The sequence below is a fragment of the Ptychodera flava genome, chromosome 10 (assembly GCF_041260155.1).
Source record: "Ptychodera flava strain L36383 chromosome 10, AS_Pfla_20210202, whole genome shotgun sequence".
NCBI lineage: Eukaryota > Metazoa > Hemichordata > Enteropneusta > Ptychoderidae > Ptychodera > Ptychodera flava.
Genome location: NC_091937.1, coordinates 842,625 through 866,064, shown reverse-complemented (window position 1 = coordinate 866,064; position 23,440 = coordinate 842,625). Strand labels below are relative to the sequence as shown.

At 38.2% G+C, this 23,440-nt stretch overlaps 1 protein-coding gene across 1 annotated transcript; it reads right to left on the bottom strand.

Moving 5' to 3' along the window:
- Nucleotides 1-1,336: 1,336 nt before the first annotated feature.
- LOC139141702 (dynein light chain Tctex-type 1) lies at nt 1,337-22,883 on the bottom strand. The gene is made up of 3 exons (XM_070711302.1): nt 22,533-22,883; nt 4,741-4,906; nt 1,337-2,288 (listed from the first exon to the last, which is right to left on the bottom strand). The coding sequence occupies exons 1-3, from the start codon at nt 22,557-22,559 to the stop codon at nt 2,140-2,142; spliced, it is 342 nt and encodes a 113-aa protein (XP_070567403.1). The 5' UTR covers nt 22,560-22,883; the 3' UTR covers nt 1,337-2,139.
- Between the last annotated feature and the right edge of the window lie 557 nt (nt 22,884-23,440).

Genomic DNA, 23,440 nt, shown 5'->3' with positions numbered 1-23,440 from the left:
TTGATTAACGTAGTGATATTTTTACAATTTTAAATGTTCAAACTAGTGATTCACTACATAACCAGTCTTGTTTTGTCCTAATACAGGTATCACAAGCAACCTAATGGCCGATACTGCTCCACTGTGTTAAAGGGACAAAGTCGCCCATTTTTCATGAATTTTGTTTGATACGAGATACTACTTATATTATTTGACATGTTGATAGATACTGAATGAATGGGTGACAGTGTATATATTCGACCTGAGTTTTAGACAAATGAAACCAGCACAAAATGAATTAATGGTCATGACCATCAATTCATTTTCGCGATGGTTTCATGTATCATGTCTAAACATGGGGTCGAATAAATGCACTGTCACCTATTCATTAAGTATCTTTCAACATGTCAAACAATCAATATAAGTAGTATCTCGTATCAAACAAATTTCATGAAAAATGGGCGACTTTGTCCCTTTAAGTAAAGAATAACTATTTGTGACACATGCTGATGAAGGTTGAAATCTTTGATAGCTCATTTCAGGATGGCTTGACCAAACTTGGCAAAAAAGGTGTGAAAATACACATTGAAGATTTCATCATAATTTAGAAAGATCACATTAAGATTTTTGAGAAACAAATTTTTTGATCAAAGATTTCCCGAAAATACAAAATTACAGATTTCATCATAATTTCAATATATTATATTAAGATAACCCCTGGGAACCTGTATATCAATATCAAAGCTATCACCACAAGGAACCTGTATACCATATGTGGACAGACATGACCAAACCTATATTTCCCCCTCTCCCATATCACTGACTGCGGAGCTAAAACCTTTTCAGTTAGCATTTTATTTTGACTGCGCATGGTATGGATGAGTGACAGCAAATCATGTGTATAATCTGACTTTGTAACATGTTGCGACCTTGCACAACACCTCACAATTCAAACTGATTAGTGTTAACATTTAAATTGCTGTTCTTATCGGAGGCTTTGCAGTCTCACTGTGAAAATACTCTATTGAGTTGTAAACCTCTTTCTGATTGGATGCGAGAGATTTGAATGCAAACTTCTATTAAATAGGTCAGATTGAGGGAGGCCACTATCAGCTAGCAAGAACAGCAAAGAACGCACAAAGGTGAAAATGTTGCCATTTCTACATAGTATTTCAATGAGATTGCTTCATGGTAAGATTATCAAGATGTGAAAATTATAATATGTTAGACCAGTATGTGCTTTCTCTATTATACATAAGATTTATGTAAATTGTTGATTTACATTTTTGCTTTATTGTGACCAGAGTTCTGTGGATATCTATGGTATGAAATAAAGAGAAATGTATGACTAAACAAATAAAATTAATACCGGTAAATAGCTATATTTATTCCCTTCACATTCTATATCATTATCGTTGCTCATCATGAGTGGTGGCTCAAAATTGTCTGATTACCATATTCAAAATGAAAGCTTTGTCATAGTAGGGATAAATCTTGACAAAACAAGTAAAACTAGCACAGTAGCAATAGCATCACTTCTGTCAAATGTCTTGTTTTTTGTTACTTTTATTTCTATCTCACAACTTAATGAAAACATACATTTTGCAAATGAATGGAAGAACAAGAAAATATAATTTATGTGAATAATACACAATGTACAGTTACTATGCCTGCAACAAAATTTTCTATTACTTTTCACTCTGGACAAATTTGTGAAAATAAAAAAAAACAGTTACACATTCAAAGAATCTTATTAAGTGTGTGCATTCTTCATTAGAATATGAATGCCTTTAGATTATGTATGATATAAGGTCAGGTGTGCTCACTAATACAAAAATTTACATACAGATTTTTCATTTCTTCAAAATGCAGACTCCAAAATAACACTGTATGTGCAAAAGCTTACACAGCTGTATATACGTACTATATAAAAATCCAATCATACTGACATGAATGTATTTCACCTTCTTCCAGGTGTATGTTGTTTTTTGACATTTATATGCTGCACAGATAACCTATTTCACAGAGAGAAGATAATAAATGATTGACTGTTCTGCAGAACAGTTTCAAGGACAGTCAGTTGTATAAATTGTGAAATATTACATTTGAAGAACAGGTTATGCTTGCATAATAAGGGAATTTTCATAGCGTGTTCCAGGTCTAAATGGTCAATCCAAAAACACTAACAATGCAGTACATAGTCTTGTTTTCCCATCTCACTGTACAACTACCATCCGTGGTGTTATCCCAGAAACAGGAACTTGCTGTGTGAAGACCTGCTCCATTCTTCTGCATAATGACACAAGTGACTGTGGAAAGAAAACAGTGTGCAAATCTATTACTCAATGAAATCTGAGTCTTTTTTTCTCTTCCACCTAGATCACGTTTCTCATCATCCAGCCAATTGACAGAAAATGCATTGTTGAGAATCAATCCTGTGTGATTTGGAGTTCCACAATGCTGTGTCTGAACTCTGTAATAAACATGATGTCAGCAAGATATTCAAATATCTTTACATTATATGTTGGACTATAACTATTTCCCCACCACTAACTAGTTTTAAGAGCTTTTATACATGTTTGTGTGTGTGTGTGTGTGTGTGTGTGTGTGTGTGTGTGTGTGTTGTAAGACATGAAAAGTCATAAACACCCATGCATCCTATGATGTAATGCTCAGAAAACACAGTTTTCTATGTGTGCTGTAAAGCGGTATTTCCTTTACTGAAGAGTGTAGTTGTCTTTTTAGCTCATATTTGGTTTTATATATAAATACCAAAAAGAGCTTATATGATGAGTCGGTGGCGTCTGTATGTCTGTATATTTGTGGGTATGTATGTGCGGATGTATGTCCGTCGCACACAAAGGCTCCCATACCGCCAAAGCTACCGTCTCAGTATTTACTGTAGTGTACAGGTAGATGTAGGGGTTGAGATGTGAATTTGTTCAAATGAACATGTCAGTGTCAAAAATGTGCAAATGAGGTAAGAAAAGGGAAATCCTGCAAATGTGCAGGATTGGTGGCAGTGAACTGAATCAGCCCACACATCACAGGTGGCCCAATCACTATTAATAAGCTTATTATTGAGTTTTTCTCAGTTTTCTGTGTCACTATCAGTCCCTCTCTTTTTCTTCATGCTCTGACTGATCGTAGTGAATGAAAAAAATGACTATATAGCCTAACCTATAGCCTCTTGACTCTTTATTTATTTTACACCCCATTACAAGGACGCTTATCTCTCATATACACATCTTGTAATTAATTAGTCAACACAACTAATTATGCTAATCCGTGGGCTTATCAAGGGTTGGTCAACATTGCAAAGATAGAGATGTAAATGAAAAAGGAGTTTTGTTAGTAACCTTTCCTATCTTTTGCAATGTTGACTAACCCATAAAATCCCTGATAAGTCCACGGATTAGCATAATTGGTCATGTTGACTATTAATTACAAGATGTGTGTATATGAGAGATAAACGTCCTTGTAATGGGGTGTAATATAAAATAAAGAGTCAAGAGGCTAGGTTAGGCTATAAAGTCATTTATTTTTATTTACTACGATCAGTCAGAGCATGAAGAAAAGGAGAAAAACTCAATAATAAGCTTATTGGTAGTGATTGGGCCGCCTGTGCACACATCTGAATAAGAGGATTTTGACCTTTAACCTATTTGTATGCAGGGTACCTATTATGTTTGGAAGTGGTAGCAGTAACTGAAACAGCTCATTGGTCATTTCCTGTCATTGTTTATGAACTGTGACATATTAATAGATCTGCTGAAACCACGGATGTCTATTTTTGTACATCCATGGTTAAAAGATTCTCTGCTATGCATGATGCTAAAGTTGACCTTCAGTACCTAAAGTTTCAGACCTTATTTACTTTTGTCATTCTTAATTTTCTGGTTTAAATATTTCTTGTTGTTTTTCTGGTTGTACCGTACTGTGCAGAAATTGTCATAACATCAACGTATAATTTTCCTGCACTGAACAGATAGAAATAACACTTATTGTTGATCTTTGGTATGTACCAATTCTGATCAAATTTGAATGACACCGTATAATTGCGGTATTTTTTAGACTTTCTCACAGCTCCTTGACAGCTATGGCCTATGTAAGTACTCTCAGTAGTTGAGCCAAGCGGCAAGGGGCTATTTACATATTTATATATACAAAGCTATCAGATGAGTAGTTTTGGAAATACACTTTTTGACCAAAAATGGCAAAAATTGCCCCAAAAATACAAAATTACAGATCATCAGAAATTCAATATATATTACCTAGTTCATCTATAGAAGAAACCTGTATACCAAATTTCAAAACTATCTGACCAGTTCTTTTTGAGAAAGTCATTTTTTGACCAAAAATTGCGTTTAAAATGCAAATTTGCATATTTCTGCACAATTTGAACAAATCTGAAATAGATCATCCCTAGGGACATATGTAATAAATATCAAAGCTATCTGACTGGCAGTTTTGAAGAAGAAGATTTTTACGGCGACTTTGTGTGTCACAGAAACAAGTCTGGTCATGTAGAATTGACAAATATGTGTCAGTTTACTATTAGTGGCTATCTCAGGCAACCGCTTATTGACCTGTAATAGCTCCCACAAACCCTAAATGAAACAATGTTGATAATTTTATCATCCTTTGCAGAAATGTAAATGAGAACAATTTGAATCTACAAATTTATATACAAATGAGACAAATGATTTAGGCTATGAAAAGTATGGGGATTTGGGTACAGAGCACACTTACAGAACTTACCAATATATTTGAAAGGCTTTCCTAACTTTGTCAACTGATTGAGACACTGTTCAACAACATTTGATGTCCACTGGTTGACTTTATTGTGTTGATATGCATTTCCTCCAATAGCACCCTCCACTGCTTCCTTGATAATATTGCTAACTTCATCAACAACAAATGCTGTCTGCAGATTGAAAAGATGTGTTCATTATTTATTATACATTTATGTATCAGTAATTGAAGTTCCCACAAATATAACTTCCAATATACAGTACGGTAATGTGATGCCGATGTAAGTTTTATACACAAAGCATGGGATAAATGGTTAAAATACATACATACACATGTCAGGGTTTGAAATTTGTTTCTTTGGTGGTCAAGTTTGACCACCAGATTCAAATTTTGGTGGTCAATTGCAAAACTTTGGTGGTAAAAAAATTAGTTATTATCAGAGTGTAATGGAGGTCAGGGTCTATAGGAGTGAATAGTGGGCTGATGTTGTGTTCTGGAACCAATCCGCTACACTGCTTTACATGTTAAGTTGGTTTAAAGGGACATTATTTGTATCTTTTGACTTTTTTTTTCATTTTTTCGATGACTGAAATTCCCGGCCAAATCAATGGGAGACCTAAATTGTGACTATGGACGGCTTCAAGGATATGTAAAACCACCTTCTTGCTCTTTACGGGAAGTTTCAATGTTGGTAAGGGCGTCCGCGCGATTTGAACCAACCGCCATGATTGAAACCTTGCACATGACCAATATTACTACGCATACGTCAACCATCAAAGTGCAGCTGTAACGTGAAAGGCCTGTGACCTACACACTATTAAACTTCAGCACAATGGATATCGAGGAGCACACGGTGCATAAGCAAATGCACGTCTCACAAACTACTGTCAAATAGTGAAACTAAGCAGGGCATTTGCTTGTAAGTTGATTTTAGTATCGATGACATGGACTGTGAAACAAATAAAACCATAGATGCAATTGGGTCAATTTTTTTTATGGTAACACTAAAACGATGTCAGATTACTGTGGTGATGGTCAGTGTTTCCCCTGGGTTCCAAAATCTTGTAGCAAATTTGGCTAGAAGCCCTAAAAATTATTCGCCAAACGAGATTTCAATTAGCCAAGCCGATACCACTGATCACAAATGACGTCATTTCTTTCTCATTAATATGCAAAAATAAATATTTGTCTGCATTTTCCGTAAGAATGACGGAAATAAACCCTGTTAGTGCTACTATGGATACTAAAAGTAACACCAATTTATGGTTCAGATTACAAGGTGCCAACATCATCCACGCATACAACATAAAATTTGTCCGAATTTCAAGCGACACCACGCGAGCGACACTTGTCCAAAGTTAGGCGTATGCAACTATATTCAGTAACAAACCTGAAATCGCTATCGTGCGATACTGTACATATCGCTACAGACAACGGCACGAAACCTGGTTCAGCATACTAGTTTTTTCAAACGAATCAGATATCCATTCTCGTAGCAGTTCGAAAGTAAAATACTCTCAGACTTGAGAAATATGTGCATTTTTTTAGACTTCCAATACATTTGCTTTACGCTTGAAGTTTAGCAAGCGAAGCTCGGCGCTCGGACAGCGCACAGCGTATCAATGGCGCACGGGTCAGGGGTCATCATCAAAGACGTCAGTGTGTATTCACAGCAAGCTTGCCATGGATCGCGGAAATCACGGATCATAAATCCAAATGTTCACGTCTCTATTATGTAAACAGAACCGTAAAATATCAAATATATACCATTTTGATATGGAGAAACATCTTTTTGTTTCACTGACGATCAAGTTAAATGCTCAAATATCGCGACAAGACTAGGCGTATTTGCACGATGTGAATGCGGAACTAGGCGACTCAGCGGACGAGCGAGCGCCTTCTCTGAAAGTCCGATGTCACGTCACAATACACCACGGTCCGTGATACACTGAAAATTGTCGCGAATTTATATTTAAGGAAGCCAATTCACACAAGTTTCTAACGCCAGTAAAGGTATTTTCTTGTTGGCAGCAATACGCCACGAACAGTTTCGCTATTCAGGTGTGCCTTACTCGCGCTCGCTCTACGTTCTAAAAAATGCCATGTGTATGCATACCTTCCTTTCCAAATTCACGGTCGACTTTCGTACATTGATCATAATCTTTCTTTCCATTTCATAGCTACTTGCGCGTAGAATGTGTGTTGTAGGGGTGGTTCCCCCATATTGGTGGAGCAGCCAAAGTCAAAAAGGAAAGTTTGCCGTTTTTGCTTAGTTTCACAGTCACAACGATCCTTCAGTGTTGACGATGACATGGCTGTCACTGCACGGAGTTATCACACATTGCGCGTAGTCAAACCCAAAACTTCGCAACATTTTAGTCAACTAGTCATGATATACATGCGGTACTATTAATTTGTGAGTTATTTCGTTACAATTTATTCATACTGTATGTGTTACAAATAGGATCTCCTGACGCATAAGGTCGGGGATGTAGAGAGATAAAGCATGACGTCTCAAGTTGAATGCAGGACATCGATGTGCGCGCGGACAGACAAAGTGATGACGTCATAGTGCAATTTTCGATTCGCAAGTTTGGCTAACTTTGCCAAAATCTTCTCGCCAAACGCTACTTTTTTCTCGCATTTGCGATTTGGCGAGCGGGCAGCGGAAACACTGATGGTGAAACAGGTACAGAGTAATGCATTTGCGTGCATTTGATAGTTAGCAAATCTTCGTCAACTTTTAAGTTTTTTGGGCATTTTCTTGCCATTACGTTGGTTCGTTTTACAAACACGACATGGTCACATGTTGAACCTGGAAACACCGCACTCGCACTGAACAGTGCACGTTGTGTAGCATCGGTGACATTGTGACACCCGCGCCGGGCGAGTACTGTCATTGATACTGCTCGCGATTGGCGTCACCTCTCGACACACAAGATCTGTTTGAATGTTGTTGTTCTCTGTGCATCGTGTAATTATTTGAATCAGTTGAATCGCATTTCGAACCAAAAGTGAGTACATCCCAATGACAGTTGCCTAGACCCGATCGCTTACGGCCTTCGTCCCTCCGACCCACTCCCAAAAGTGAGCTTAACGTAAGTTCAGAAGCGCAGCTGAGGACATCGTGTACCTAAAGCACTGCGTACGGCCTTCACGCCGTATAACGCCGGGAACACACAGACCGGTACCCAGGGCTAATCGTGTACTCAGGCCAGGTGGGTGTGCTTGAAAACGAAACTCAATGCAAGTTTGGGATTAAAAATGGGTTGTTTTTGGTGGAGAAACTGCACACCGCAACCGAGGTGCTGTCAGCGGTTTTGCACAGCCCTGCCACGCAGAGTTAGCTTTCACCCAACAATGTACATATTTTATGTATGTGTCAGTCGCCAAAGGACATTGCTCAATTTCGCGATCACCTCGACAATAACGTGACTGTCTACTGAAGTTAAATATCCCTTCATTTTACTCTGTTTTTCACATTTCTATGCTCAAAGGCTTTGGGTAAGTCTACATATGCATATGGAGGAACAAACGAGACGAAAAAAATCCGCAATTATAGGCCTTGTCGTCGGCTTCTTGCAGCTAGCTGGTAGGCATTTGAAATGCCCATTCTAAAATGTGCTCTCTAGCAGCAAAGAATAGACATCTAAGAGCAGGATTGGCTGTCAAGATATCCATGAACAAGTCATCGTTGATGACACAGTCCCCACTTGTTAATGGGTACTTTGATTACATGTCCTCAGAGAGGATAGAGTCCTCTTCATTAATTAGGTCTGTGATAAAAATACTTTGATACAGATGGCGCTCAATGGCCAAGAATGAGTTCCATGGTGATGAAAACATAAAACCAATGTAGGCCACCATCCTACAGTTCATAAAATGAGTCAACTAGCAATTAATCAACAGGATGTTGCGAAACATTTTTGCATACAATTCTAACACTTAACAGATTATCACTGGTACCATATTTCATAAAGTTTGATGCAGTATTTACAAGACTATGAGATCAACATCTGTATCAAGTTTCATCACATTTGATGTTGTATTAATTTGTGGCTATATCACCCCAATAGGCCAAACCCGGAATTCGAATCAACCACGGTACAAACAAAGCCATGTGCGCAAACACGCACAGACGTACGTGTATTTCCATACGCGTTCAGTACACATGTGGGTTTGTTTGTACCGGCATCACGTGATTATTTGGGCGTACTGAGTCTGTGGAACGCATCGCGTCCTTTTTATTCCGGAGTAGAACCATTAGGAAAGTTCATTTGCAATGACAAATTAATAAAAATGACACTGATAAATGTCTGTTTCAATGTTAAAGCAATGTGAGCTTAACATCAGTTAACATCTGTATAAAGTTTCATGAATTTGATGCAGTCCGTATTTCTTGACATATCAGCCTACTTACAAATCTTCAATAATTGACATGTTACTGCTACATGACGTGAAACAAATTGACGAGCATTGGATGAAATAGGTCAATGTCCTTGTACCAACTTTGAATGATACTGGTGGAAATATGTCTGATTATGGCTCTGTACATTTGAAAATTGTAACAAAATCACCGCCATGCAGCGATATTTGATCTTACTGTTTAAAAAATCAACATGTATATGTATGACGTAAGTCAATGTACATGTACCAACTTTGAATAAGATCAGTTGAGACTTGCCAGAGTTATGGCTCTCCACATGAAACAACCATAACAAAATTGCTACCATGTGGCTATATTGGACCATTTCGTGAAACCAATCGACATACATATGTATAAATAAGTCAATTTCCTTGTACCAACTTTGAATAAATTTGCTTGATACATGTCTGAGTTATGGTTCCTGACATGAAAAAATTGGAAAAAAAATGGCCACAAGGCAGCCATATTGGATCATATCACATAACAAACTGACATGCATATCTATGACATTAGTCAATCTCCTTGTACCAACTTTGAATAAAATCGGTTGAAACATGTCTGAGTTATGGCTCTGTACATGAAAACATCGTAATATATAAATATCGTATCACATAACAAATCGACGTACATATGTATGACATAGGTCAATGTCCTTGTAACAACTTTGAATAAAATCGGTTGAGATATGCCTGAGTTCTTCCTCTGTATATGAAAAAATCGTAATAAAATGGCCACACAGCAGTCATATTGGATCATATGACAAAACAAATTGACGTGCATATCTATGACATTGGTCAATGTCCTTGTAACAACTTTGAATAAAATCGGTTAAAACATGTCTGAGTCATGGCTCTGTATATGAAAAAATTGTAATAAAATGGCTGCCTGGCGGCCATATTGGATCGTATCACAAAACAAATCAACGTGCATATCTATGACATCGGTCAATGTTCGTGTACCAACTTTGAGTAAAATCGGTTGAAACATGTCTGAGTTATGGCTCTGTACATGAAAAAATTGTAATAAAATGGCCGCCTGGCGGCCATATTGGATCGTATCACAAAACAAATTGACGTGCATATCTATGAAATTGGTCAATGTCCTTGTACCAACATTGAATAAAATCGGTTGAAACATGTCTGAGTTATGGCTCTGTTTTGTCATGCAATCCATATGGCTGCCAGGCGGCCATTTATTACGATTTTTTCATGTACAGAGCCATAACTCAGGCATGTTTCAACTGATTTTATTCAAAGTTGGTACAAGGACATTGACCAATGTCATAGATATGCACGTCAATTTTTTTTGTGATACGATCCAATATGGCCGCCAGGCGGCCATTTTATCACGATTTTTTCATGTACAGAGCCATAACTCAGACATGTCTCAACCGATTTTATTCAAAGTTGGTACAAGGACATTGACCAATGCCATAGATATGCACGTCAATTTGTTTTGTGATACGATCCAATATGGCCGCAAGGCGGCCATTTTGTTACGATTTTTTCATGTACAGAGCCATAACTCAGGCATAACTCAACCGATTTTATTAAAACTTGATACAAGGATATTGACCTATGTCATGAACATGCACATTGATTTGTTATGTGATACGATCCAATATGGCCGCCGTGTGGCCATTTTATCGCATTTTTTCATGTCCAGAACCATAACTCAGACATGTATCAAGTGAATTTATTCAAAGTTGGTACAAGGAGATTCACCAATGTCATACATATGCACATTAATTTGTTTTGGTGATACGATCCAATATGGCTGCTGTGCGGCCATTTTGTTATGATTTTTTCATGTACAAGCCATAACTCAGGCATATCTCAACCAATTTTAATCAAATTTGCTACAAGGACATAGACCTATGTCATACATATGCACATATATTTGTTTTGTGATACGATCCAATATGGCCACCGTGTGGCCATTTTATTACGATTTTACCATGTCCTGAACTACAACTCACACATGTATCAAGCGAATTTATTCAAAAGTATTTTTATCACAGACCTAATGAAGAGGACTCTATCCTCTCTGAGGACCTGTAATCAAAGTACCCATTAACAAGTGGGGACTGTGTCATCAACGATGACTTGTTTTTTTACAAGCGGATGCTTACAGCAGCCTAGATAGCAGTTAGCAGTGTGGTCTGATTGGAGGTCATCCTGCCAACTCTGAGGTTGAAAGTAGCCCACCATAAACCTCAGACCCAAGGTTTTTCTATACGGTGTACACAAACGGGATGGAAGTTGTCTATGGTCGACCGTTTTTAGACATCTTTCAGTAAATCGAATAACATTATCAACTGCTTGTTTGCAACAATATGAGGTCAAAAGATACAAATAATGTCCCTTTAAGTTGGATGCTCAGTAAATCTACGAGAAAATTTTCAGTATTTTCACAACAGATCAACTTGACCGCTGCATGACTGACTAACTGACTGGTTATATGTAAAGGATTTGTGTAAACAGATATTTAATTTTGACAGTATTACAAACTGTGTAATCAACAAGTCATCGCTAATGAGACAGTCCCCGCTCGCACCATTAATTGTGATGCACATGCACACTACAATATAATGACTGTGTGCCAAGTTTGAATGAAATCTGTTCAGGGATAGTTGAGTTGTGGTTCCAAAACATGAAAAAATCACAACAAAGAAGCCGCCCAGTGCCAGATAATGAATGCGTGATTTTATGGGTTTTTTTTTCTTTTTTTTTATTTCTGTGTTTACATAGCTTTAATTAGGGTTGGCAGGTAAAAAAATAGGGTAGGTCAGATTATCAAAACGGCACTATTTTTTTTGACCTTGAGCAAATCTTGGACATGAAAAGCCTGAATGAAAATCCCTTTTGACGGACGTTGATTATCTGTGCTCGAAATTAACTTTTTCCCTAGTAGTCAACTTCGGCTATTTTCTGATGTTGGTAGCCCAATGACAATGGCTGGTAACACATGCATATCACAAGACAAGAAAAGGCTATTTTTCAAGATTCTACCAATGAAGTGAATTTTCTAGTCACTTGATGTGAATATTGCACACCCGTAATACGCAAGGAAACAGGTATAATGAAAGATAGTGATACTCAGGAGTTTGGTGACCGATTGACAACCTTTTTCGCTCTCAGATTTGCCATGGCCTTTTCAGAACTGAGACTAGCTGTGGAAACAAAGCTATCTGTTGGCGGGGTAGCATGCGTCTGCGGGTTATCAAAAGGTCAACCCCCCCCCACCCCCCCCAACCCCCAGATAGCAGCGGGCCAACTGGCAGCGAAAATGGGTCTATTACGGCAACACGACTTCATAATCTAGTTTGTTTCTTGAGATACATGTACATGTAAGCTACATGTACGATCAAAACCTGGGAGATCTTGACTTTACATGGAAGTAACTGGCATATTTTGACCTTCTCATCCTCAAACTTATGATAGGGTTGATCCCCAGTCATCTACGATGACTTGAATGTCCTTGAGACTTCAAAATTATGAGAAAATACCATTTTGAAAGAAAGGGATATAGTTTTTGTAGCAAAATTTTGAAGTTGCTGATATTTTAAATTGAGGTTTTGAGCTTCTAGTAGACTAAATGCACACATAAGCATGAAGGGTAGGCCATTCTATTCCAATGCTTAGTGTGCCGTCACATCAGCTGTGTCGGAAGGGTACATCAATTCTTACATGGCTACTGCAGTTGCTAAACTATCATTTTTTAAGTTTGCAATAAATAAAGGTTGCTTCATTATTTCACAATTTTTGTAAAAAGTTAGATCATTTAGTTCTAACAAAGTAAGTTTTTTTCTCAGTGTGTACATATTAATGAAAAATATATCAAATAGGACATGTTCGATTGTCTGGAAAAAAGCAGTAGCCCATGTGGGCTACCATGTACGTACATGTACATGTAACTTGGTAGCCCCAGACCAACTTTGGTAATCTGTGGATGTGGGGCTCAGTGTTTCATCTAGGCTGCACGATTGCACAATTCCCCTCTTTGGTGTGCTGTGCACCATCAATTACACGTAGAAGGGGAGACCCATCGGGCACTGCACTGAGCTGGCGGGAATGGCTGCTATCATGGGTGTCACACTTTGATGCATTTGACCCATTAGCAGCACCTGTTAATAGTGTGGCAACGGGCATTAACATGGAAGGGACTCATTTTAGTTCAATTTTGATACTTTTAAAACGCTGTTGAAACAATACCACGCGTAAATTTCCGTATCATCTCAGCCAATTCAGAGTTACATTGTACGTTCACAAAATTTCATTGCCCTAGCCCGATAAGGTTTCTTTGTCACATCATCTCTATACGATTGAGAAAAGGAGACAAACTGAAGTTTTTGTGCATCATATGAATGTCCATAACACTCTGGAGATAATTCTGATAGCAAAATTGACACGAAAACTTGGACTTTACTGTCACAGAAACGTGTTCAGGGCAGACTGCATGCAATGAAAGTCACAAGCATTGAAGCAAGGTGTGGTGTCAAAGGGCCGGTTTTTGAATTCAGTGAACAGACACTGACTTATTTGTCGGGGCAAAGAAACCCTAACATTAACTTGTCAATGACAGCCAACCTTTCTGTTTGTTATTTTCCCATTCTAAAGTGACTGACAAAAATCAACTGGAGCGAATCTGACATCGAGAAACTCCACATTCAAAACACGACAGACTAGGGTCTGAGCCTCTAAGTTGTTCGTTTTAGCACTACTGAGTCTGTGCACCAAACTACAAGACTAGCTAGGTCACTAGAAAAATACAGCTATCTGGTTTGTATAAGGCAATGTTGATCCAAACTTACAGTAGTGAGGGATGATATACGCATAGTAAAAATGTGACAAACAAGAACATTATTTTTTTCAGAAGCTACAAAACATTCTTTTATAACTACAACAGGTTTTTTTCTTGCTTTGTGTAGTGCAGACAGTTCAGTGAAAAATGAAAATATCCCTTGAAGGTACAGTGGGAATGGCTGGCTGTTATTAACTTTTAAGTTTGAATGTACATTAAGCCCTAAGAAAGTAAACATACAGAATATGTACAAACAAACATACAGAATATGCTACAATTTTTTAAGGAATATTAACGCTAATGAATATTAATGAGCTGCCTGCCACTCTTGGAAGCCCTATACATTCACAACAGTGATACCAAAATTTGTTGACTTTTGAAAAAATCTTATGGAGGATGGTGTTTGCAGCCAGCAGCTTGGATTGTGTAAGCAAGTGATTTATGGTTTGTAGTAAGTGTATCACAAGTGACATCACTGCAACATTAAAACTTACATATACTTACTTACATTTCAGTTAAATCCCCCGAATTTTTAAAATTCCCATCAAAAATTCCAGCAAAGGGAGACCAATCCCCCTGGTGTAGCATCCTAGATGAAACACTGGGGGCTACTGGGAATTTTGAGCCCTGCTTTAGGCAAAGAGGTTCTCTTGTGGCATCCTAGATGAAACACTGGGGGCTACTGGGAATTTTGAGCCCTGTTTTAGGCAATTGACTTTGCTACTCTCCTACTGTAATGAATGCTGGAAGGGTAGTACAGTAGGCACCAGAAATTACTTGCCCAGCAATAAAAACTTCTAGTCTGTGAGCTCGGGCCAGAGGATTTGCTGATCCCTGTTCATAGGTTGATACATTTCAGAGCTATTAAAATCAATGACACCAACTGATGTAGTACATGTGTACATGTAGTTGACAACCAAAACAGCCTATGGGTTGGCTCGCAGCGTCCTGTGGTGATAACCCCTAAGCAGAGTGCTATCCTTATGACTTTCAACCCCTCCACCACAGCTATGAGAAGTTTCCATATAAACAAACGTCAAAATCCGTTAGCAAGCACCATTTGGGGTAGTTTTTTCCACAATATGTTGAGAAGTTTCCACCCGAAACACTTATTGCGACGACTAGAAATTCGCAAAATCCGTTAGCAAGCACCCTTTGGGGAAGTTTGTTCCACAATATGTTGAGAAGTTTCCACCCGAAACACTTATTGACGCATATCTTTCAACTATGTTATGACAAGTAAAGTCCTTGAATTGTTTTGGTTTGATTGATCTCTTTGGTCTTTCAGGAACAAGGTAAGTGTCAGAACGTATAGCTGGTGTTAAACCCTCGGCAATTTTGAACAAGAACAAAAGGCGGAGATTTTTCCTTCTATCTTTAAGCAGAGGGATGTGATTTTCCCTAAGCAAGTTTGTGATTGTTCCGGGTTCTCTATCTTTGTAATTATTGGATATAAATCGGACTGCTCTATTTTGTATACGTTCAAGTTTGTCAATGTTCATCTGCTGAAATGGATCCCATATAATTGCTCCATACTCCAATGTAGATCGAACTAGCGATATATATGCATTTTTACGACAGGATAAATTGCAGTGTTTCAGGTTCCTCCTGAGGAAACCAAGCATTGAACTGGCTTTTTTTGATATACTTGTAGTGATATACTGTAATGTGAGTATTCCACTTAAGGTCGTCTGATACAATCAGGCCGAGGTATGGATTGTTTTGTACATATTTCAATATATGACCATTTAGGTTGTAGAAGTAGGAGCTTTTGTTTCGTACACTTAAGATATAACATTTCTTTGCATTAAAGCGCATCCCCAAGATTTAGCCCATTTGTCCAGCACACTTAAATCATTCTGCAAGATTAAATGGTCTTTCTGAGTTTTTATGGTTCTATATAACAGGCAATCATCGGCAAATAATCTGACTTGGGATTTTACACAGTCTGAGAGATCGTTTATATGACACAAAAGCAATAACGGTCCTAAAACCGTGCCCTGAGGAACACCTGAATCCACAGTAGCACACACATGACGTGCCTGATGATTAAAAGGTTAATTCCATAGCTCAAATGTGGGAAATGGCTAGACTATTCTCTTTTGATGTCGACGGTTTGGGTATTTTACACTTGATCAGGCAGGTGTATTGGGAGCAAAGCACCTGGTGTTGCGCTTGTCTTTGCCGAGGATCATCAATAGGCCGGCCGTAGTGCTAAATGGACATCGGCCAGTTCTCAGGCGTTTACCAAGTACTTTTGAAGTAGGCTTGACAAAAGTGTGTTTAATGGAGGAAAATATTTTTGGGAGTAGTATCTCTCCAACTTTATAAAAGACACCTTTACGTCAGCAATCTCTGATTTGTTATTTCCATTCCACAATGCCGAAAGTCTTGGCTGTTACAAAGGCCCAGGTTCTTTGCCCCCTAGTGTAAACTGATATAATATGATAACATAAAAAAGACTGAGTGCTGGAATGATGAGTGAAATAATAAAAGACAGACGAAACTTCAATTTTAAAAGGGTGACATGCGTTATTCTGCAGATAATTCACACAACGGCCTTTTTTATCCAAAGGACACAGAGTAAATGTTAACTCGACAAAAGACTAGGTGTCGCATCTTTGCCAGTGGGCACTTAGTCAAAGCATTGACAACTGCCATTGTTGCCGATGTCTGGTACCACTGGTAGGGATCCAGGAAAGTGATTTTGATCAGAAGTGGCTGAAATAGTAGGATTGATCGAGACAAACATCAGAAAAAAGGTATGGTATTGTAGTGTATCAAGATTGTCCATGTTTGAGTTAGCCATTTCTTGATGTACATCCACATGATATTGAGGCCATGTGTGTGATGCATTCATAACTTGCATGGATTCGTTTGATTGACTTTGGGAAACAGTTGTAGTTGATATAGTTTCAAAATCCGTGATCTGTTTCACAGTATTTAAGGCACCATGAAATTAAAAAGGAACTGCTCAAGCTAAAATCATCATTTGCGTGATCATCTGAATTCAGTAGCTATGTACATACTGTCAGGGTTTACATATACCAAATACAGTTCAAAAGTTGCATGTGATCAAGAGCCACACAAACATGGCAGACTGTGCCATGCCTTTGGAGTTGTAAAGTTTTGAATGTTTGCCGAAGTAGAAGTCAATGAAACTTCAAATCGTGTTCTTGGTAACCTGGTAACATTTTTGGGGGGCATCTCTTTAGTATGAATGGAGTTTTAAAGTCAACATATGTTTCTTTGCAGGCATGCTCTAGTCGTATTTGTAATACCGGACTCCGCATTGTGAATGCCATATTCAGTCCCATATCAGGTTGTGTGTTTGGCAAGTACCATATACCATGGTACCTCTATTACCAAGCAGGCAACAGACAAACGTATAACAGAGGATCACATAAAAAACGTTCGATTTTGAATGTTCGTCAAGAGAGAATTGTAATGCATCAAGTGCTTTACATCAGGTTTAAATAAAAAAATGCATAAAAGATTTTACTTTATCCTTTTATTGTTGGATTTTTTCTGATGCCAGGAATGATGTGCATATTGCATAATTACCTTGAATTTGCATAGTTATTGTTATGTAAATTAGCTGGCCTTGTTTCAGAAATTCCTGGGGAGAACACTGCTTCACTTACGTGAGCAGTGACCTCTCAACTTCTTTCTAAACACAGACTGAGATGATAGCCAGCATCCTCGCCCAGTGCAAACCACAGATCCTATGGATTTTAAGTTTTTTTCCCAAGTGAGAATAAATAATTTGTTCACTTCAGATTTTGATTTCTGTCACGTTAGACTGCAGGAGACGAAAGGTGGTCATCAATATCGCAATGATCACTGGGTTTGTATCAGCAATCTGTGCTCTCCCTGGCCTTTCAAAATTGTTAGTAACTTTACGAATAGGGTTCGAAAAATATTAGTAAGCACAAATTATGTAATGCTGAGCCCGCCAATTTTCAACAAGCACTTCTGGTACTCGATGAATTATTTTAAGGGGACAGAAATGATGAATGATTTCATGAGAGACAAAGGCCAGCAAAAAATTCCTTTTTAGCTTTTTATGACAATTAACACATATTTTGATACGCATTTTCAAAAGATCCATCACATAACACAGTACATCATGGGTCATAAATGCTTGTAACATTGAAATTTCTTCCTTGTCTCAATAAAGTGTGTCATTTTGGTCAACCGGCCAATGAATGTTATTCAATTAATCGATCTTATTATTACTTTATTTCTCAGTGGTTGATGATTATATATGTTTATATATTAAGTGGTTATTAATATTATCAGTGTTTGCACAAGTTTTAGATTGCTAGAAAATCTGTCCCCTGTTTTTCCATTTGGAAAGCTCTGTTACCTTGAAAGTATGCATGTCATCCATGGGTACTAGGTGGTGCATCTATAAGCTGCAGTCATTATGCCATGTTCAGCTCTAAAATTCTTTTAAGACAACCACTGATCAGAACATTTGGCAGTCTGTGGTTTCGCACAAACTTTGTCTCATTATAACTGCAAATTTAAGTGCGCAAACTGAAACTGGTGATCCTGCTAATGTTTTCACAGAGACAGTCACATTTTTTAAACGCTGCAGATGATCGTTATTTTTTTTTTGTCTGGATAAACTTTTGTCATGCGACTGTGCACAGCATTGTCTCTGGAGCATCAGAGAAAACTATCAGTATTCAAAACATTTGCTGAGACAGTTTCTTGTAAAATATTTTGAAAGAAACCTATTAAAATTGGAAAGTTCACAGAAAAATTCAATCTGCATATCGTCAAATGACAAATCTATTACAACTAAGATTTCCGGCTAAGATTTCCGGCTCGCTTTAGTGCCTCCATGCACAGACAAACACTTTGCGGTACGTTGTTCAACCATGCGCGGTCTGGACTGTAGTTCGACTGTCTTTCAGGCTGACTGTTCTTGATCTCTTCTTGGCGGTTTCATTGTTTCCAATTTTTTCATATCAGTTGCCGTTTTTATCCCTAACTTTCTTTCCCAGCTGAGGATACTATCAATCTAAAGCATTTGTAACTGCCCGCTTCCCTCGATCAGCTTCAACCGTCCATTCTGAAAGTTGACAGCGCGCAGCATGTGAGTGTTTGGGTGTCTCGAAACTACCGTAATGCATGGCATCACCAGTATCTGAGTACACGACCCGGGGATCTGGAAACCTTTTCGCGCATGCTCATGTTGGGCCAAAATAAAAAATATGTGCTGTTCCGATTACCCGACCTACCCCAATTTTATCCTCCGACCCTAGACTTTTTTGAGCTTCATAAACCAGGAAGTAAGCATAACTATATGAAAAAACATGAAACGCATGAAATCACGCGAATTTATTTTATTTAATAGTTTGATATTCAATTTGAGTGTGTTTCATGAGGAAATTATTTACTGATAGTTTGTTTGAACGCGTACAAAATGCACATTGAGGAATAAAAAAAAATTGAAAAAAAAAAAATTACCTACCTACCTACCCTATTTTTGAAAACCATGTAATCGGAACAGCACATATTTTTTTATTTGGCCTTAGGTCAAAGTCCAAAGCTATCGCTATGTGTTGATGCGCCAATGATAGGGGCAGAGTAGTTTTTGAAAGACGAGATATGACAGTATTTCCCCGGAATTCATAATCTTAACCGAAAATCAGGCTTTAAAAATAACAAGTCATCGTTGATGACACAGTCCCCACTTGTTAATGGGTACTTTGATTACAGCTCCTCAGAGAGGATAGAGTCCTCTTCATTAGGTCTGTGATAAAAATACTTTTGAATAAATTTGCTTGATACATGTCTGAGTTGTAGTTCAGGACATGAAAAAATCATAATAAAATGGCCACATGCCGGCCATATTGGATCGTATCACAAAACAAATCAATGTGCATATGTATGACATAGGTCAATGTCCTTGTACCAAGTTTGAATAAAATCTATTGTGACATGCCTGAGTTATGGCTCTGTACATGAAAAAATCGTAACAAAATGGCCACACGGCAGTCATATTAGATCGTATCACATGAAAAATTGACGTGCATATCTATGACATTGGTCAATGTCCTTGTACCAACTTTGAATAAAATCAGTTGAAACATGCCTGAGTAATAGCTCTGTACATGAAAAAATCGTAATAAAATGGCCGCCTGGCGACCATATTGAATCTAACACAAAACAAATCAATGTGCATATGTATGACATTGGTCAATGTCCTTGTACTAAGTTTGAATAAAATCGGTTGAGATATGCCTGAGTTATGGCTCTGTACATGAAAAAAATCATAACAAAGTGGCCGCACGGCGGCCATATTAGATTGTAATCAAATCACTGAAAATTGACGTGCATATCTATGACATTGGTCAATGTCCTTGTACCAACTTTGAATAAAATCAGTTGAAACATGCCTGAGTAATGGCTCTGTACATGAAAAAATTGATAATAAAGTGGCCGCACGGCGGCCATATTAGATTGTATCACAAAATAAATGGACGTGAATATGTATGACATAAGTCAATGTCCTTGTACAAAGTTTGAATAAAATCAGTTGAGATATGCCTGAATTATGGCTCTGTACATGAAAGAATCGTAACAAAATGGCCGCCTGGCGGCCAAATTGGATCGTATCACAAAACAAATTGATGTGCATATCTATGACATTGGTCAATGTCCTTGTACCAGCTTTGAATGAAATCGGTTGAAACATGTCTGAGTTATGGCTCTGTACATGAAAAAATTGTACTAAAATGGCCGCCTGGTGGCCATATTGGATCGTATCACAAAACAAATTGATGTGCATATCTATGACATTGGTCAATGTCCTTGTACCAGCTTTGAATGAAATCGGTTGAAACATGTCTGAGTTATGGCTCTGTACATGAAAAAATTGTAATAAAATGGCCGCCTGGTGGCCATATTGGATCGTATCAAAAAACAAAGTGATGTGCATCTGTATGACATATGAAGTAATCCTTGTACCAACTTTGAATGAAATCGCTCCAGGCATCTCTGAGATATCTGCGTGAACGCACGCACGCACGCACGCACGCACGCACGCACGGACATGACCAAACCTATAAGTCCTCCCCGGACGGTGTCCGTGGGGACTAACAAAATTATTCATAAATGGCCGATCGGGTATCTATTTTTTTTTCGTAAATTTTCATTTTTGTTCGTAATTTATGAACGTTACGAGTGACAGCAAGAGCACAGGCAATTCAGAGGTCACTGCTCTGCATTGAACCTCGTTCAACAGTTTGACGCAAAAAAATAAAGGTTTCCAGGTAGTCTTGTCAGGAAAAGTTAGACAAAGGATTATGTTATGGAGAATTTTGTGCAGATTTCTGTTTCTTGTAAGTCTCTTATAACCTAGCTGTTGATGAGTGTTGGAAATTTGTAATTTGGATGGAAACTTTTCGAAATATCATCGAACAAACTTGTGCAAAAGGTGCTTGTTGGCAATTTTGGATGTTTGTCTATAGAACTTTCCATAGCTGTGGTTGAGGGGTTAAAAGTCATGAAAGTAAAAATCAGCCAGTAAAAAGGAGGAATCCCATCTGAAAACACCATAGCTATGGACCCACAGCAACAAACAAACAAACCCATGTGTGCAAATGCACATACGGTATAAAAATGTATATTTCCATATGCGCTTGCATGTACACAGGTTTGTTTGTAACTCTCTTCATGTGAGCTTTGGCGCATACCGAGTCTGTAGAAAATTGCATCCTTTTTATTCCAGAGAACCATTCCATAGAATCTTTTGTAACCATGGAGGTAGCTGCTACCTCCATGCTTGTAACTGAGGATAAGAGCAAGTACAAATTAGACGTTAATAGTGCATCAGTAAATGATGTACAGCTGCCCTTGTTCAAAAAGTAAATGGCGACAACTTTGTTATGTACCATACAAAAAGAGGAAAATATTTCCTTATGGCCCCTCCTAAACCTGCTTCCCTTTTTATGTAGGATATAGGCCTACTACATATGTAATTAATACCAACCCAAAAACAAACCCAAACCCTAATTCTACCCTTTCTAGATTACATATGATGCGCTTTCTCAGCTAATACGACATAGTGATTTCAGGTATGAGGGGGCCGAAAGGACGTCTTGCCCGAAAAAGAATTACTAGTTAATGACGAAGAAACTTGATTCCATCTGACCATGGAGCTACCTCCATGATCTGACAAGTATTATAGTTCTGACAACATTGAATATTGGAGTGTTTCCGGATACTATGGAAACGGTATTGCGGTACTGATTGTGATATTATACAATGAGTTTTGTTCCATGCGATGTATGGTAATATCCCGTTTTTTATGAAGTCAATGCACAGAAATGTATATCAACTGTATAATTTGCCAGTAAACTGACTAAAATCATGAGACTCAGCTATGTGTGTACATCACAATGCGTCATGGAGCGGACCTTCACATCAAACCCATACCGTGAGGTTCTGCGACTTGATCCAATGTTAAATCTCGATTCTTCAAAAAAAAGGAAATAACTGACTGAGAATCAAAATTAACGAACTCTTTTTACAGTCGACGAAAATTGCTTACCTCCTCTCCTGACTGAAAATCGTCCATTGCTGCTACAAATGCGGTTACAAACTGTCAAAACAGGCAGGATTCGATTCGTTATTCGTGATATGGAGGATTGTTTTCCGTATATACGTTGGCAACAAGAGGCATTATGGGATTTCTCGCGAGACTTTTGTAGCTGCGCAAGCGCATGAGGAGCGGCAACTGCTTCTGTCTTCCGTTTCGATTCCGGTGTTTCATCCAGACGAGCTTGTGGGAGTTCGTACCAGTTGGTCAAGCGTGTCGTACGCGGAGCTCGGAGCAATTCCACGGACTGCACCATTATTTTAGGATGGCGGAGGAATGTAACAAGGGGCACAGTCACTCGAGCTATTCAGCCCACAGTCGTTTGGAGAGCTATTCAGCGCTGGGACTATTCGCCCCATAGACGAGTGTGCAGAAGCGAGGTATTTCTCGCTTCTGCACACTCGTCTATGGGGCGAATAGTCCCAGCGCTGAATAGCTCTCCAAACGACTGTGCTGATACGTAGACTTGCCTGTGTACCAGGCGCCAAATGTAAAATAATTATTTTACACATTAGAAGAACATATTCATACGAAAAGGGTGTATTTGCATGCATTATCAATAAAAATAAACTACTATAGCATAAGTATAAATAAATCAATACAGACATAAGTAAATACATATATGAGTGAAAAAACATACATATATGTGAACCAATTCACACAAGACATGAAGACAGACACATACATACATACGTGCATACGTACGTGCATACATACATACATACGTACGTGCATACATACATACATACATACATACATACATACATACATACATACATACATACATACATACATACATACATACATCATACATACTTCACTCACGCACGCACATACATACGTGCATACGTACGTGCATA

Bases quoted from the DNA above. Each gene is read 5' to 3' on its own strand.
- LOC139141702 (XM_070711302.1), bottom strand. From the start codon at position 22,559: ATGGACGATTTTCAGTCAGGAGAGGAG. The intron at 4,907-22,532 runs GTAAGCAATTTT...TTCAATCTGCAG, and splicing joins ATTTTCAGTCAGGAGAGGAG to ACAGCATTTGTTGTTGATGA. The intron at 2,289-4,740 runs GTAAGTTCTGTA...TTCTTTCCACAG, and splicing joins AAAGCCTTTCAAATATATTG to TCACTTGTGTCATTATGCAG.